The sequence below is a fragment of the Mus caroli genome, unplaced genomic scaffold, assembly GCF_978045245.1.
Source record: "Mus caroli unplaced genomic scaffold, Mus_caroli_1 scaffold_18, whole genome shotgun sequence".
NCBI lineage: Eukaryota > Metazoa > Chordata > Mammalia > Rodentia > Muridae > Mus > Mus caroli.
Genome location: NW_028227273.1, coordinates 58,657,421 through 58,674,393, shown reverse-complemented (window position 1 = coordinate 58,674,393; position 16,973 = coordinate 58,657,421). Strand labels below are relative to the sequence as shown.

At 51.8% G+C, this 16,973-nt stretch overlaps 4 protein-coding genes across 7 annotated transcripts; 2 read left to right on the top strand and 2 right to left on the bottom strand.

Moving 5' to 3' along the window:
• Positions 1-247: 247 nt before the first annotated feature.
• On the bottom strand, positions 248-6,040 carry Csnk2b (casein kinase 2 beta). Of its 3 annotated transcripts, none has more exons than XM_021150116.3 (7): positions 5,841-6,040; positions 4,496-4,578; positions 3,632-3,734; positions 2,324-2,439; positions 1,860-1,935; positions 1,529-1,718; positions 248-478 (listed from the first exon to the last, which is right to left on the bottom strand). In XM_021150116.3, exons 1-7 carry the CDS (start codon positions 5,890-5,892, stop codon positions 388-390), a joined length of 711 nt encoding a protein of 236 aa, XP_021005775.1. In that variant the 5' UTR covers positions 5,893-6,040; the 3' UTR covers positions 248-387. The 3 variants fall into 3 exon arrangements, with proteins under 3 accessions (XP_021005775.1, XP_021005778.1, XP_021005777.1); XM_021150119.3 differs by lacking the exon at positions 5,841-6,040 and adding an exon at positions 5,360-5,436; XM_021150118.3 differs by lacking the exon at positions 5,841-6,040 and adding an exon at positions 5,171-5,331.
• On the top strand, positions 5,549-9,006 carry Gpank1 (G-patch domain and ankyrin repeats 1). Of its 2 annotated transcripts, none has more exons than XM_021150113.3 (4): positions 5,549-5,845; positions 6,276-6,497; positions 7,019-7,625; positions 8,401-9,006. In XM_021150113.3, the coding sequence occupies exons 3-4, from the start codon at positions 7,021-7,023 to the stop codon at positions 8,843-8,845; spliced, it is 1,050 nt and encodes a 349-aa protein (XP_021005772.1). In that variant the 5' UTR covers positions 5,549-5,845; positions 6,276-6,497; positions 7,019-7,020; the 3' UTR covers positions 8,846-9,006. The 2 variants fall into 2 exon arrangements, with proteins under 2 accessions (XP_021005772.1, XP_029327374.1); XM_029471514.2 differs by lacking the exon at positions 5,549-5,845 and adding an exon at positions 6,748-6,848 and having other exon boundaries at positions 6,310-6,497.
• A 2,058-nt stretch (positions 9,007-11,064) lies between these two features.
• Positions 11,065-13,264, top strand: CUNH6orf47 (chromosome unknown C6orf47 homolog). The gene is made up of 2 exons (XM_029471517.2): positions 11,065-11,199; positions 11,336-13,264. Exon 2 carries the CDS (start codon positions 11,529-11,531, stop codon positions 12,408-12,410), a length of 882 nt encoding a protein of 293 aa, XP_029327377.1. The 5' UTR covers positions 11,065-11,199; positions 11,336-11,528; the 3' UTR covers positions 12,411-13,264.
• A 136-nt stretch (positions 13,265-13,400) lies between these two features.
• Apom (apolipoprotein M) lies at positions 13,401-16,387 on the bottom strand. The gene is made up of 6 exons (XM_021150121.2): positions 16,158-16,387; positions 15,744-15,898; positions 15,386-15,465; positions 14,956-15,054; positions 14,628-14,726; positions 13,401-13,543 (listed from the first exon to the last, which is right to left on the bottom strand). Exons 1-6 carry the CDS (start codon positions 16,269-16,271, stop codon positions 13,518-13,520), a joined length of 573 nt encoding a protein of 190 aa, XP_021005780.1. The 5' UTR covers positions 16,272-16,387; the 3' UTR covers positions 13,401-13,517.
• Between the last annotated feature and the right edge of the window lie 586 nt (positions 16,388-16,973).

The following is a 16,973-nucleotide window of genomic DNA, read 5'->3' as shown; positions in this document are numbered from 1 at the left end:
CCCCAGCCCCAAGAGAGCAGGTGTTCTCCAACCTCTGAAACCTTTCCCTTCAATCGTGCACTTGCGCTCACCCAACCTAGAGTGCTGCTCTGACACACTATCTGTACATGGTACAGATTCATGAAGCCGCAATCTGGGCTGCTTCCAACCTAGGGAGGATGGGCTAGAGCAAGAGGGTTCCCGGAGTGCAGTAGCCCACCCCTTCTTGCCCCCAGCCTGTCCCCAGCAACACACAGTAGGAGACAGCTCATGGCCTTTTCTTCCTTTATTTCATATTCCCACCACAGTAACAATTCCTTTAATTTAAACTAAAAACCATAGACTTCCTGAAAGGGTGGCAGCAGAGGAATGGTGGTGTCACAGACAGAGGGAGAGGTGGGTAGGCAATCAGCGAATAGTCTTGACTGGGCTCTTGAAGTTGCTGGCGGCTTGGAGCTGCAGCTGGTAAGCCATTGGATGGATCTTGAAACCATAGAGCCTGGGTGAAGGAGGTCAGAGAGGCAGCACGGTAAGCTCTTTGCTGGCCCTGCCAGTGGCGGTCACTCCCACCCCAGCCTCCTCACATCGACTCCACAGGACCCCAATCTCCCTGCACATGAATACATGAAACATGTCTCTCTCTTATTTGGGGAGGGGCTAGTTTTTCAAGACAGGGTTTCTGTGTCTAACAGAGCCTTGGCCTCAAAATAAAGAGATCTGCTTGCCTCTGCCTCCCCTTGTGCAACCATCCCCAGCTTAAGAATGTACCATAAACATTCACTAAAATTAAAATTCCAGGCCAGGTAATGGCCTGCCTCATTTATAGTCTTATTTATAGCTTGAGATCAACTTAGCCAACAACGACCCTGTCAAACATTCCCTGTGCCCCTCACAACACCCGTGCCAAACCAACCAACCAAAAACACACAGTGAAAGTATAGCTCAGAGAGAGAGGACGGTTCGGCAGGCATGAGGCCAGGGGAAACCCCCAACCCATACAGGAAATTTCAAATTTAATAAGATTTAGTACTGCCGGGCATGGTGGCACATGCCTTTAATCCCAGCACTCAGGAGGCAGAGGCAGGCGGATTTCTGAGTTCCAGGCCAGCCTGGTCTACAAAGTGAGTTCCAGGACAACCAGGGCTACACAGAGAAACCCTGTCTCGAAAAAAAAAAGAAGATTTAGTACCTGTTCAAAATGGAATCTTTCTCCCCTGGTATACAGTAAAAAAAAAAAAAAAAAAAAAAAAACCAGGATGATAAGTCTCGCTAAATCACAAAGCTGAGCATCCAAAATGGGAACAGCAACAGTCACTGTTTAAATAGTCAAGTGCCACCCATTTAAAACTGTTGCTAGGCAGGTACTATTGGCATCCCTGCTTCATAGATAAGAAAATGGACTGACAAGCAAGTAACTTCTCCAGCCGCTCAGCAGGAAAAAACCCTGACTTTGGGATAGGCAGGCCTCAAGAAAGGGCTATGCTTGTCCTCAATTCTCTCCAGTCCTTGGGCAGCTCTTTGATCCTTTGTGACTGTCTTTGCTCCCCACCTGGGTACAAACTGGTTGGCAGGTCGCTTGGGCCGGTACTCTGGATGCACCATGAAGAGCATGTGAGGGAAACCAGTGCCGAAGTATGCGCCGTCCGTGTGGTGGTGTCTGGAGGACTTGGGTGTGTACACGTCCATGCACTTGGGGCAGTAGAGTTTTACCATGGCCTCGCCTGGGATGTCTGAAAGGCCTGGGAGATAGACAGCCAGACTGCAGACCAGGTATCCCCAGCGCTCCCCAACCTCCCAAAGGACTCAGGCACTGAGTACAGTAAGGCAGCTTCTGGGAGGACTGCCAGCCAGTGCCCTCCTCTCCCACTTTCAACACTCACCGATAGGAAGCATTGGCTGGTTCTCACAGTATACGCGAGGACAGTAGCCGAAGTCTCCCTGCTGGTACTTTTCCAACTAAGGTGTGTAAAACAGAAGGGACTGGTGGGTGAGCATGAAGAGGCAATCTCAACTCATTTCATGGTCCCCCCCATGTCTCCCACTTCTGACTAGAAGCCTCCTCTCTGTTGAGATAGGTCCTCAAACTCAAGTGCCTTTCCTTTGTGGGGCAGTCTGCAGAGCCCAGGGGCCATTTGCTATTTGTTCCCTGCAAACTCCTTCGTTTTCCGGTTTCATCTCCCGTCCTTAAAACACCTTCAATGGGACCCTGAGTGAGGATTCACTCCTCAGCCCGCTCTGGGTCTCTCCCTCTCTCCTCTGCCACGCTCCTTGCCAGGTAGGAACCAGGCCTCGGACCCATGCACCTGTTTCCCTCCCTGCAGAAGGAGCAGGAGCAGAGCCTCACCATTTGTGCGATGCCTCGGTTGGTGAGGATGTAGCGGGCGTGGATCAACCCATAAAGCATCTCAGCAGCCTGCTCGATCAAGTCACTCTGGTTGGGGTTGTCTTCCAGCTCTTCATCTGAAATGTGGGTGGGGTGGCGCTTGTTTAGCTTTCCTGGGTAACCCCACCTTACCTGCAAGGTGGCGCCTCCAGTTTCTCTAGTACCTGTTTCTGAGCCTTGCCCTACCCATCATCCATGCATCTGACCCAGAAACCTGGGCTTTTGACTCTTCTACAAAGCAAGACTGCTCGGCAGGGCCTTCTCTGTGTTCCTCTTTAGTCTCTGCCTGCCTCTCTTTTCACAGTAAGTAAATGTAAACACACGAACGCAGAGGAGGCAGAGGGAAAGAGGCAGCAGCACACCAAACCCGAGAGGAAACTATCGTTACGAACCAGAACTGAGCTACTTTCAGAGAGCATGGAGACAAAGCAAGAGTCATAAGGAATCAAAACAGTGAAGAAGCCAAGCACTGCTGTGTGTGCCACGACTCAGCCATCGAAAGCAGGGCAGAAAGAACAAGGGGTAAAGTCCAGTTTGGGTTATGAATGCATAGGGCTTGAGGTGGGGGAGAAAAGACAGGAGCAAGGGATCTGGGGATAGGAGAGAGAGCTGGATTATTAAAAGGAAATTTAGAAATTCAAGAAGCAAGCCAGTCTGTGATCCAGTACTCAGGAGGCAGAGGCAGGCAGATCTCTGTGAGTTCAAGGACAGCCTGGTCTACAGAATGAGTTTTAGACCAGACAAGGCTACCCAAGAAAACCTGTCTCGGGCTAGAGAGATGGCTCAGCGGTTAAGAGCACTGACTGCTCTTCCTAAGGTCCTGAGTTCAAATCCCAGGAACCACCTGGTGGCTCACAACCATCTGTAATGGGATCTGATGCCCTCTTCTGGTGTGTCTGAAGACAGTTACAGTGTATTTACTTATAATAATAAATATAATAATAAATAAATCTTTGGGCCAGAGTGAGCAGGGACTGAGTGAGCAGGGTTGACTCAAGAGCAGAGGTCCTAAATTCAATTCCCAGCAACCACATGAAGGCTCACAACCACCTGTACAGCTTTAGTGTGCTCATATACATAATATATATATATATCTTTAAAAAAGAAAACCCTGTTTCCACCTCCCACCCCCCACCAACAACAACCCAACAGCAACCTCAAGAAGCGAGTGAGCAGAGACCAGAAGAAAATGAAAACCAAGCATCTATGGAGGGGAGTGCACACTTATCACCAACCCCACAGTCAGCAACAACCCTAGGGGCACATTACCAGGTTCCAGGTCTAAGATCATGTCCAGAGCTTGTCGATAGTGAGGCACCTGCTCATTGAGTCCAGTAAGATTAAATTTGTCCTGGATGTAGTCTTCATCCACCTACGGGCACAGGGAAGCCAAGAGGTTGAAAATAATATAGGAAGGCCCATCTTCCACCTGGGCCCAAGGGATGTCTTATCCTCAGCCAAGTCACCTCTCTTGTGTCCTATTCCCAATTCTGCAGAGGTACTCAAGTCTCACAAAAACTGCAGCCCAGGCCGGGCGTGGTGGCGCACGCCTTTAATCCCAGCACTCGGGAGGCAGAGGCAGGCGGATTTCTGAGTTCGAGGCCAGCCTGGTCTACAAAGTGAGTGCCAGGACAGCCAGGGCTACACAGAGAAACCCTGTCTCGAAAAACCAAAAAAAAAAAAAAAAAAAAAAAAAAAACCTGCAGCCCCTTTCTTTAAGGCTAACCATCTCCAGCAGACAAAGACATTATTCAGCTTCGACACAAGCTTATTTTAGAAACCGCACTTGCCATCTTGGGAATAACAAACTCTCTGAGTTGAAGACTTGGGAATCATGAAGGCTAAACAGTTTAATTTCTGAAAGGCATTTATAATTTTCTACTGAACCCACTGGGCTTTGCACGTTACCCAACTTTAACATGAAATATTTTAATTATCCTAATGGTCACCCAGAGGTACCTCTGTTAGCCATGCATATTGACAAAACCTTGCAACCCTAGCACTCAGGAGACTGAGGAAGTAGGACTGCCAGGAGTTCAAGGCCAGTCTAGGCTGCATAGTGAGTTCCATCGAAATCTGCTCTCAATAAAATAAAACATCGAGTGCATGTGAAGTTGGCCGACCTAAACTCACCTCACAGAAGAATTCATTACCACGGAGCCCACAGAACCAGGAAATCCAGGACACCTCCTCAGAGCTACTCATCTTTATGTCCGCTGAGAAAGAAGAGCGTTAAGTAAGTGGAGACCAAGCTGTTTCTTGTCTCTTCCCTCCTCCCACACGTTCTCCACAACGACGGAAGAATGAGTCCAGCCAGGCTTGAAGGATCCCGGCCTCTGAAGCATCTCCAAGCTTCTCTCCTTAACCTCAGCCCCCTTGCAGTGTGCTAGCAATGAGTTTCGTTACTTTCCAGAAAATGACAGGTCCTGATCTGTTAGTGTGACCCTCGTCCCTGGCACTCCTCACGGCCAGGCCCCTCTCCCCTCCATGTCAGCCGCGACAGGGCCCTCGGCTCCGGCTCCCCACCACCGCAGGTGCCTGCATGTTCCTGGCGCCTGTCCCAAGGCTTCCGAAGTTCATTTTCCCCAACAGAGCCGGCCTCTCCTGCACTCGCAGGGTTGGCGAAGGCACCACACTTCCGTGGGACTCACGAGCGTCCCCACAAGCCGCCTCCTCTCCCCCAGGGCCCCCGACCTCCTTCGGTTACCGACCCGGTCACTTCCTTCGTCGCCCCCACATCGAGGAGGACCGACCAGAGTGCCGCGCCCAGGGACGGGCGACTCGACGCAGGGACAACCCCACACTCACCGGCCGGACGGGGACTGGGACTGGGGCGGGGAAGGGGAGCTGTGCTTCCAAGGAACGGCAAAGACCACTACAGCGCAAAAAGCCGACCCGGCCGCAGCAGACGAAGTAGGGAGGGGGGGGGACACTGGAAACTGGTGAGGGTTTGGGTGAGAAGAGGGCAACGCGCAGGCGCCAAGAACCGCCCCCTACCTCCGTGGACGCCGGGAGATGTAGTCCCGTTGGCAGAGAGAAACTGACGAAATGAGGGGAAGATAAACTACCAATCCCAAGAGGCCCCGCGCATGACTCTCTAAGGGCCGCGAGGCCCTAGAGGAAGCCGTCTGGGGGCGGGGCGAACCGAGGCGCCACCGGAAGCGGAAGCCGAGCAGGGGTCTTCCCGACCAGGAAGCCTGGGAAATATAGTCTTGTTAGGCTCGCTAAGCTGCCGGGTAGGTCCTCGGGCAGATCATCATCCCTGCGGTGCTCCCTCAGCGTTCCGCTTTGCTTTTTTTCTCCCTCCTCCCTGTGCCAGGCCAACCCACGGGATCCTGGTTCTCCCGCCAGGCCCGCGACAGAGTGCGCTCGGGCTCCGGCATGCGCAGAGTCGTGGTGAGGGACTTAGGTCGGGTGTGCTTGGGATGCGCTGAGCTGTGCACGCGGCGTGAGAACCTGGACTGCCCTGCGAGCTAACCTGAGGTGGGGCCAGCCATTCTGCCGCCGCTTGTCCCTTTGTACTTCTCCATCTCCTCAGAGCTGGGGTGCAGCGTTGTGCTGATGACCCTGACTGTTCTTCAAACCCTGCTCAGAGTAGTGGTGAGGGGTAACCGTGATGTTACTTCATCTCACAGCTCCTCGGCATCCCACAGGTCTACCCCCTGTGTCCTCAGAGTCTTTCTGAACGCGGAGGGTGGCGAAGGGCATTGTGGGGGCGTTATGTAAAAGCAGGACCCCAACCGACAGGCTCCCCCTTGGGTCCTCGCGCTACTGGGCACGCGATGCTTTACTACGAGGATGCTTGAAAAGGTTCCAGCGCGGGAAACTTGAACCTTGTGGATGTTTTGTTGTTGTTGCTGCTGCGCATGCGTCGTTCCGCCCTGAGGCTATGTGATTGTATCCACTCTTACAGATCACAAGAGCGACATTTTGCGGTACGGAAGTGACAATGCAGCTTCCCCGGAAACCTCCCGGAGTAACGTCATGCCTGTTTTTAATCTGGGAAAAGGAGACCCCTAGATAAAATCGAGCAAGATTTAAAAGGTCGACCTGTGCCGGCCAGTGGTGGCGCACGCCTTTAATCCCAGGCAGAAGCAGGCGGATTTCTGAGATCGAGGCCAGCCTGGTCTACAAAGTGAGTTCCAGAACAGCCAGGACTATACAGAGAAACCCTGTCTCGAAAAACCAAAAAAAAAAAAAAAAAAAAAAGCGGGGTGGGGGGTCGACCTTATATTTCCTAACTGTGTGTGTTAGTGGGATGTTTTCAGAGAGAGCCTGGCATTTTTGTTTGTAGGAAGATGGGAGTTGAATACAGAATCCGTTAACAACTGTCTTGTAGAATATTTTTATCCTGTTATCCTTTTTCTTTTCTGTGTTACTGATAGAATCTAGAATTCTCAAATTTGAAGCAAGCATTCTACACAGATTCATATCTACTATGCCCTCATGAAATTTTATTAACATCGTGACATCCACAGAATCCTAGGTATGAAGTCAGTTTTGGGATGGGAGGCCCATTTTAGTTCTAGGCTGCTTCCCCATCTCAGCGGGCCTCCAAAGGTGGTGCTGGTCATCTTCACAATAGCTACCTGAAAGGTTGGATCGCTTGTCACATCCTTGCCTTGCCCAGTCTTCATTTTCTTGTTTCTCTCACAGGCATGTCTAGGCCATCCCTCATCGCATTTACCCCAGCGGCTGACTCCAGTGACCTCTGGAAGGATGGGCAGCAGCAACCACAGCAGGAGAAAGCAGAGCCCGTCCTGGACGGGGCGGCTGCCCGGGCTTTCTATGAGGCTCTAATCGCAGATGACAGTAGTTCTTCTAAGCCCCAGAGAGCTGAACCTACCAGGGAGAGGAAGAGGAAGAGAAGAAGAGTGACGAGGGAGCCTGCAGCAGCAGGAGTCCCCAGACAAGGAGGAGCACTTGAGGATGAAGACAGGATGGCCCAGTGGATCCTGCTGGCAGCCCAGAATGGGGATCTGACAGAACTCCGGAGGCTGCTAGAACCCCAAGAGGCAGGGGGAGCTGGAGGGAATATCAATGCTCGTGATGCCTTCTGGTGGACTCCCTTGATGTGTGCTGCCCGAGCAGGCCAGGGAGCCGCTGTGCGCTATCTCCTGGGCCGAGGGGCTGCCTGGGTCGGAGTCTGTGACCTGGGAGGCAGAGATGCTGCCCAGCTGGCTGAAGAAGCAGGCTTCCCTGAGGTAGCCCGTATGGTCAGAGAGAGTCATGGAGAGACAAGGAGCCCCGAGAACCAGAACCGGTGAGGAGGGAGCTTTCTCTTACACCCATCTTTATTGTGTTCTTCCTTTCCTGGGCACCTCATACCAAGGGCCCCACAGCAGCTATTTATCCTCCGGTGTCTTCAGTCATAGAGTAGCAATGGGCGTGGTCTTTGTGCATTTGAATCTTGGTTCCATTTATTTGCAGTGCCAGCCTAATGTCTGCAAATCTCAGTCCTTGTCTGAGAATTGGGGCTAAGACTTTTTCTCAAAGGGGTGTTAAGATACAGTAGGTTGCCGGGCATTGGTGGCGCACGCCTTTGATCCCAGCACTTGGGAGGCAGAGGCAGGCGGATTTCTGAGTTCGAGGCCAGCCTGGTCTACAGAGTGAGTTCCAGGACAGCCAGAGATACACAGAGAAACCCTGTCTCGAAAAAACAAAAACAAAAAAAAGGTTAATGTGGAAAGGGCTGGGGTAGGATGGCATGGTGCTTGTCACACAGTTTGCACTTTATAAATGCCAGCACTACTCATTATTCCTGAGAGCTTGAGGCCTACCTGACAGGATTCTAAATATTCCCTTCAGGACAAATGGAGAGGGGCCAGCATAGCTTGGTTAGAGCACCTGCCTAACATTGGGAAGACCCTGGGGCCCCTCTCCAAGACAAGATGAAATGCAACCAAAAGATGCTGCTGACATTGGGAGAAAGGCAAAAAGTACTTTGCTCAGCTCTGCCTGGTGCCTGAACAACTTGAGGCTCTGTTCGTCTTTTTTTTTTTTTTTTTCTCCTCTATAACATATTTCTTTTTCTGCAGATCTACCCCCTCCTCGTCCCAGTTCTGTGAGGACTGTGGTGCCCACTTTGAAGACTCCAACCACCGCACATCTACTGCTCACCTGCTGTCACTGTCCAGGAAACCCCAGCCCTCCAACCTTCCCCTTGGGGTGCCCACTTCCAGTCCTGGCTTCAGGCTACTGCTAAGAGGTGGCTGGGAACCAGGAATGGGCCTAGGACCCCGGGGTGAAGGCCGTGCCAACCCTATCCCCACTATCCTCAAGAGGGACCAGGAAGGATTGGGTTATAGATCCCCACCCCAACCCCGAGTCACACACTTTGCAGCTCGGGATACTCGGGCTGTGTCTGGGAGAGAGAGAGTCCCTCGAGTTGCCACACTAAGTCAGAGGGAGAACAGAAGGCGAGAAGAGAAAGGCAGAGCCTGGGAGCGTGATCTAAGACTGTACATGAACCTCGAGTTCTGACTGATAACGGACTGGCCCTGGTCTGTCACTCGCTGGACTTGGGCCTCTGACTTGGACACTTGGACTTCCGAACCCTTAGGCCTGGGCTGTTGGGCTCTGATTTTAAAGAGAAGGGCAGAGAGTTGGGAGATAAATAAACTTCCTTCCTTGTGGTTTGTTTACTTTCTTGAATGATATAGTAGGGAATTGAAACAAATCTAAGTCACATGGAAGTCTCACTTGAGCCAAAAGGACAAGCTCTCCAGGTGACAAAAGAGAGTCCCTAGTCCTGCTGGCTGCATTCTACCTTCTCCTTGAACCACTCCCCCCCCACACACACACACATATACACACTAGGAATTGCCCCACTTTGTAAAACACCCCTCTGAGTATGTGTCTAGGCCAGTCAAGTCAGTGACAAGTATCATAAACCAAGTGTGCTATGTGCTGGAGAGGGGCCGGCATAGCTTGGTTAGAGCACCTGCCTAACACTGGGAAGACCCTGGGGCTCCTCTCCAAGACAAGATGCAACCAAAAGATGCTGCTGACATTGGGAGAAAGGCAAAAGGTACTTTGCTTTGCTCTGCCCGACACAAACCTTGAACTCCTTGAGGAAGCCAGCTGTGATGAAGTGTAATACCTTGTGGTAGGGAATTTAAAAGTCCCCAGAGAGGAAGTAGAGTCCTGCAGGATTGGCCAGTGAAACTAATGTCATCCAACCTGTGTGACATTCTAGCTGTGACCAGAGCTCTGACCTCCCAGATAAAAAGTTCAAGAGGATTTTTTTTCTTTTTTTTTTTTTTTAAAGATTTATTTATTTAATATATGTAAGTACACTGTAGCTGTCCTCAGACATCTCAGAAGAGGGTATCAGATCTCACTACGGATGGTTGTGAGCCATCATGTGGTTGCTGGGATTTGAACTCATGACCTTCGGAAAAGCAGTTGGTGTTCTTAACTGCTAAGCCATCTCTCCAGCCCTTGTTTGTTTTTTGAGACACAGTCTCTCACTATGTGTAGACCAGGCTGGCATCAAACTCAGCTAAAACTGGTTCTGGAGTGCTACATGGGGCTTTACAGCATGGGGGATTAACCTAGGGCTTCATACCTGCTTACTGAGTTAGGATTCCAAGGCTTAAGGCAGTCCTAAGACAACATTTCACTCCCTGAAAACCAGGCAATATGCTTTTCTACACTTCTCTTCCGTACTTGCCACCCCCAACCCCTTGGGATGCTTATACAGAGTGCTAGGAACGTGAAAGCTTTCAAACCCCAGTCTGAAATGCCAAAGGGCGGCTGCTTAAATCACGTGGCTCCTGTTATTTACCTTTCTGGACCAGCATTACAAGATATCACAGGTGAGAAATGGAGGAATGGCGGGGGGTTGTGAGAAAGAACCACAGAGCAGCTGGAATCGCCACACAGGGAAGCAGTGGCAAGAGGATCGACTCAAAGGAAGTCTGGGCTACATATGTCCAAGCCTTTCCTGAGCTATATACATAGGGATCTAAGCTACATATATAGGGGACCTGTCCTTAAAAACAAAGCTGGGCAGTGGTGCAGCGTGCCTTTAATCAAGGAGACAAGAGGCGGGCAGATCTCTCTTGAGTTCAAGGCCAGTCTGGTCTACAGAGCTAATTCAAGGTAGCTAAAGTTACATTGAAAAACAAAACAATAATAAATCTTAAAAAAAAAAAAAAAAAAAAGAAAAACAAAACAAAAAATCCCAAACTAAGGGCTAGAATACCTAACCAGTGTCAGGGGCGGGAAGGTCTGGGAGGTGAGCAGCAGAACCCGGGTTCGTGCTCAGGGTCGGGCCTTAGGTGGTCCTCTCTCTACGCCTGCGCTAGTGAATCGCGGGGGCTTCGGAGGAGGTCGCTTTGTCGAGTCCGCCTCACGGGTTGCGGAGCTCCGCCCACGCTGGTCCCTCCCGACCCGGTACAGCTGCTTCCGGGCTCGCACGGCTCCCGGAGGCCGCTCCCCGGACGCTGGGCCCCACAGCTACTCACTGCGCGAGCACCCAGACGCCTGGGTCCCCAGGTAGGCCTGCACTGTGTCTTGCGTCTGCGATCTCCAAGGACATCTCTGTTCTGACCTTGCGGAGGCCGCGTCTCAGCTGCGCCCTCGCGGGACAGTAGGGCCACTTTTTGGAACGATAGCTTCCTAAGTTAAGGGATGCACTTAACTGACTGGAGTTCGCTGGACACTTCCATCCTGTCTTCCTCTCAACAGAGACTTCCTGTTCCTTGAGCTCCCTTGGGCAGCGATTTTAAGGTTCCTCAGTTTCAGGACCGAAGGACCCTGGGCCACCACCTTCTCTCCTTCAATGGAACACCACCTCTCCCCTTTCTGGGGCACCTTGGGATGTGGTCTTGGTGAGTGAAACTTGGGGTGCTGACTGCTGGGAAGGAAATCTGAAAGCACAGAACATTGTGGGGGTGACCCTGGCCTTATCGGGCCCTAGAAGTCTTGTTAGTGTGTGGGGTGGCAAATGGATTTCTTTTCCCCTAGACTGACACGGAAGCAGACCATTTACCACACTTGGGGCTGTGTGAGTCCTTTCTGAATTCAGAGTAGGACGACATCACCAAGCAGACACCTCTTCTGAACCGGAACTGCTTCTGGCTTCAGAGGAGATCCTGAGAGTCTTAAGCAGAGCCAGGAAGTGGTCACAGATTTGGGAAGCGCATTGCACAGCTCAGTCATGTTCCTTCGACGGCTTGGTGGCTGGCTACCTCGACCTTGGGGTCGAAAGAAATCAACAAAGGCTGATTTGCCTGCCCCAGAACCCAGATGGGTGGACAGCTCCCCAGAGAATTCGGGGAGTGACTGGGACAGTGCTCCAGAGACCATGGGAGATGTGGGGCCCCTTAAGACCAAGGATTCAGGAACACGGAGGCTCCCCGGGGCTGCTCCAGAGTCTAGCAGGGACCTCAAAGTGGATCAACTGGGGAGCAAAAGAATGGATTCCCTCAAGCGGGACAAGACTGCCTCTACCATTCAAGAGCCTGCAAGACTGGAGTCTGGAGGAACCATTCCCAAACTTGCCTGGGATCCTGTGGATTCAGGTGGCGTGAAGAACCTTGGAGTGTCCGCTCAAGGGAGACTAGGCACCACTGGGCCAGAAGCCCTGTTGGAGAAACCTGGTCGCCGTCAGAAGCTGCTGCGTTGGTTACGGGGGGAACCAGGGGCTCCTTCACATTACCTGCAGGACCCAGAGGAGTACCTGCAGATCTCTACCAACTTGACCCTGCACCTGCTGGAGCTGCTTGCCACAGCCCTGCTGGCTCTGTGCTCCAGGCCACTCCGAGCCATCTTGGATGCTTTGGGCCTTCGAGGACCTGTGGGCCTCTGGCTACACGGGCTGCTATGTTTCCTGGCCGCCCTACATGGGCTCCACGCTGTGCTGAGCTTACTTACTGCCCACCCCCTGCATTTTGCCTGCCTCTTTGGCCTGTTGCAGGCCCTGGTGCTGGCTGTCAGCCTCCGGGAACCTGTTGAAGATGAGGAGACCGCTGATTGGGAGAGTGAGGGGCAGGAGAGGGAGGCCAAGGAGCAGAGGGAAGGTCCCGGAAGGGTGTTGTGACTGGGAGAGGGTGGGAGCAAAGGGTAAAGATAGTGGGGTGGCCTTTAGGAGGAAGGTGGGGAAACCCAGATTGTAAGCACAGAGACCTCAGGGATGGGGAGGAAACTCAGGCACAGGCGCTCCTGTCACACTTGACAGACAGGGCTGGTTAGGGTGGCCAGTAATGGACAATGGGACATCACCATTGAAGTCACCAGCCTTTTTTTTTTTTTTTGGTTTTTGAGACAGGGTTTCTCTGTATAGCCCTGGCTGTCCTGGAACTCACTCTGTAGACCAGGCTAGCCTGGAACTCAGAAATCCGCCTGCCTCTGCCTCCCAAGTGCTGGGATTAAAGGCGTGTGCCACCATGCCCGGCAAAGTCACCAGCTTTTGTTATTTCTTGCTTTTACATTTACCCACTTTTTTTTTTTTTAATTTCCACCTCCACTTTTTAAAAGCAAAATAGAATAAAAGCAACTGTGGAGAATGGACACTACAGGGCCCTTTCTAAGCGCAGGGGTGGATGGGGCCAGAGGCAGGACAGAGATCTCTGCATTAAGAGTTGATGGGGAGACCCGAAGTGTCCCTTGGATCCTAGGACTAGAACAGTCTAGAGGAGAGTGAGGCTTTGAGGGAGAAGAAGGGGCTTCAGGTGCCGCAGTACCTGCAGGGAGGGTCTGCAGGTTGGTGGGAGCCAGACGAAACAGAGCTGCTGTGGGCTGGATTGGCATGAGGAGCAGCACAGAAGAGCTGGCAGCTCTGAAGGGCAGTGGGGGAAGGAAGCACCGTGCCTGCCTCTCCACACAGTCATTGCTCACTCAGCAATAAATGTGCCACACTACATCCTAAATACACCAGTCCAATGTGAAAGGTTCCACTCAGTGTCCTTCCTGATGCCTGAGAGCCGGGGGTTTGAGGTAGTGGAGGTGTCCCCGTCAGGGGGTGAGGTGGAAGGGGAAGGTCAAAGTGGAGAAATGATATCTTTGATGTCTGCAGACAAAACCCAGGAGATGAGGACTGACAAATCATCTTTATTATCCACGAGGGGGGGTGGGAGTCGCTGGCTTCTCCACTCGAAGCTGGGCTCCTATCTCGTCTGTCTAGGACACGGGTGAAGTCACTGGTCACTTACTTGCTGGACAGCGGGCAGGCCTCTGTGGGGGGAGGAGGGAGAGAGTAAGAGGGTGGTCGTCCAGGGGAGGAGTGCCATTGGCACTGGAGTAAGGTAGGAGACTCTATATCTGGCCCTCTCCTCCCTTTATCTAAAGCAGTGGTTCTCCAGCTGTGGGTCATGACCCCTTTGGGGGGGGAACAAACCACCCTTTCACAGGGGTTTCGTACAGATACCCTGCATATCAGATACTTAAATGATTCATAAAAGTAGCAAAAGAGCAACAAAATAGTTTTACGGTTGGGGGGTGGGGTGTCACCACAACGTGAGGAACCGTGTTAAAGGGTGTTTGGAAGGTTGAAGACCACTGCTCTAAATACTAGGAAACCTATCTTTCACCTCTTTTTTTTTTTAAGATTTATTTATTATATGTAAGTACACTTCAGATATTTTTTTTCTTCTCTCTCTGGCCCCGCCCGTCTGGCCCCGCTCTCTCCTGCCCAAAGATTTCTTTATTTATGTAAGTACACTAGCTGTCTTCAGACACCCCAGAAGAGGGCATCAGATCTCATTACAGATGGTTGAGCCAGCATGTGGTGGCTGGGATTTGAATTCAGGACCGTTGGAAGAGCACTCAGTGCTATCTCTCCAGCCCCTCGTTTTTATTTATTTTTTATTTTTTGGTTTTTCGAGACAGGGTTTCTCTGTGTAGCCCTGGCTGTCCTGGCACTCACTTTGTAGACCAGGCTGGCCTCGAACTCAGAAATCCGCCTGCCTCTGCCTCCCGAGTGCTGGGATTAAAGGTGTGCGCCACCACGCCCGGCTCGTTTTTATTTTTGAGAGACAGCCTCACTATATATATAGTCCTGGCTGTCCTGAAACTCACTTGTATACCAGACTGGCTTTAAATCTGTGGCAATTCTTCTGCCTCTGCCAGCTGTGTGGCAGAGGTTACAGTGTGTGTCACTATTCTGACTGCACATGACTCCTTCTGGTACCATTCTAGCCCATGAGAATTAGAGGGGTCAGTGTACCCACTCTGATAATGTCTGCCTTTGACCACGGCCCCTGCTGACATTGCACAGAGCTCTTTACCCACAGGAGACTTGGTGACTTCAACCCCTCACCTTGATTCCTGGGAGTCACTAAGAAGGCTTTGAAGTCCAAGCAAGAGGTCAGAGACTGGAATTCCTCCACACACTTCTCTGGAGGGTGTGGTGACCGATCTGGAAGGACGGGGAAAATTCAGGCCAGTCAGTGTTCCTGCTTCTCAGCCCTGGCTTCCCAGCTCCCTAAAGACCTGCTGAAGTGCCCACCTGTTCTGAAAGGATGTTAAAGGGCCCCAACTAGGGAGGCTTTTTGGCCCCAACTAGATGGACTTTTTAGCCCCAACTAGGGGGGCTCTTTAGCCTTTCAGTTTCCCTCAGACATTTGCTGCCTTGTATCCCCACTCACTGTAGAGGAGAAAGCGCTGGTAGCCCTGGCCCGTCTCTTTCAGCATGATCCCTCCTGGGCACGAGCTGGAGAACAGGTCTGTTTTCATGTCTGGGCGCCCTGTTGGGATCAGGAGAGGATAGGAGGACAGGTGCAGACTTACTGAATCAGGCATACTATTGAGGACCATGATTCCAGCTGCCCAGGAAGCTGAGGCAGGAGGGTTTCACATTCAAGGCCTGTCCATGTTCAACACCCTGTGCTACAGGGTGACCTCAGCAACCATCAGGGCAACTTAGTGAAACCGTCTCAAACTAGAAAGGGTCTAGGGCTATGGCCTAGTGATAGTGTGCCTGCCTCCTTAGCATGCAGGAGGTCCTAGGTCCAAGCCTCAATCTGGAGGGGAAACGGCTAAGGGAGACGAGACAAGGGAGGGCTGGTGGGAACCAACCTTCAGTTCTGAGTTCCGTGTTTCCTTTCCCTTCAGTCAATCGGTATGTCCACTTCCGGGGCACACAGACCCCACTTTTCCTGCAAAGGTGGCAGTGTTAAGATGGGAAGATGGAGTGTCATTTCTACCACACAGTAGCATCCTTTATTCCACCGTTCTCTTCCCCACACCCTAGCTTTTTGGGTTTCGAGCCACCAAGAGATAGTGAGGCCCCACTCTGTCTCCAGAAAGTGACTTGTAATGCTGTGGAATTCAGTGGGCAGAGAGTGGTGGAGCCTGATGCTGGGTGTGGTGACTGTTCACAGTCGGGGCAGAGAACACACCCAGTGGTGTCTCTGCCTCCTTGCTCGACACTCACGTGCGGATGGTAGCACGAAGCTGGAGCTGCCTTGGGGCAGAGCCGGCAGCCATGTTGAAGACAATATTGTCCACCGGATCAAAAGTTGCCAACTCTTCCGTGGTGGGGGCTGCTCCCGCAATAAAGTACCACAGGCCCAGGTGGGGCTCTGGGGTCTGGAGAGGCAATGAAGGGAGCAAAAGGATGAGTTGCTGGGTGCATCACAAAATCCACCCAACATCCCCATCTGTCAGCAGAGCAAGACTTGGGGCTTGCGATTCTGGTGGCCTTCAATGTTTGCAACAAGGAGCCACCAGTGCCTCCCACACACCCTCTTCCTCCCTTCCTTTTTCAACATGCTTTCTGGCCATCTTGAGCGACCCACCTATCCAAGACTTTCAGCTTCTACTACATAGGCGTTCCCTCAGTACATACCTCTGTGTCGTCCATCCCCAGCGCAGTTAGTTGACTGTGCTCAGGGCACTGATTCATGGAGTTAAAGAGAAGGCCATAGAGAGAGAGCAGAGCCGCCCAAACTTGGTGGAACATCTCGGGACGAGAGTTGGTGCTCTGCAGTTGAGGGGACCTCCGCCTTAACTGTTCTCTGATGGCCGCTCGGTCCACTATGCCTCCAGCCCCCTCGCCTCGACCCTTGACCCTTTAACCTGCTAATAAGTAACTTCAACCTTGTTTTCCAACCCAAGCCTAGATTGACTATGGCATCGGGGCCTTCCTCCCCCTCTTCCGGATGCAACCACTCTACAATATACCCGGGCATGACCCAGTGACTCTGAGGCCTTAGGAGGAAAGCTGAGCCCTACAGTAGAAACCCAGAGTCTTCCATGCTGCATCTGATGGGAGCCCTGCTGCATTGTGAAGTGGCTGGATTAGGTCTTTCATTCATTCATTCACTGGGCAAGTCTGGAATTTCAGTTGTTTGCCAGGAACTAGCTAATCCTGGAGGACATTTTTTTTTTTTTTAAAGCGGAAAACAGCTTTGCTTTGCAAACAGTCCATTGCAATGTAAGCTGATAAATGTTAAAACAGGCACCAGCCAGTCGCTAGGGCATGGTGGACTCTCCCCCCCACCTTCTCTCTCTCTCTCTCTCTCTCTTATGATACTCTCTTATGATAGGGTTTCACTATGTCACTTTGGTTGTCCAGGGATTCACTACGTAAGCCAGCTGGACTCATAGAGATCATCTGCCTGCCTTTGTCTCCCAAGTGATTAAAGGCTTGTGCCACTTTGCC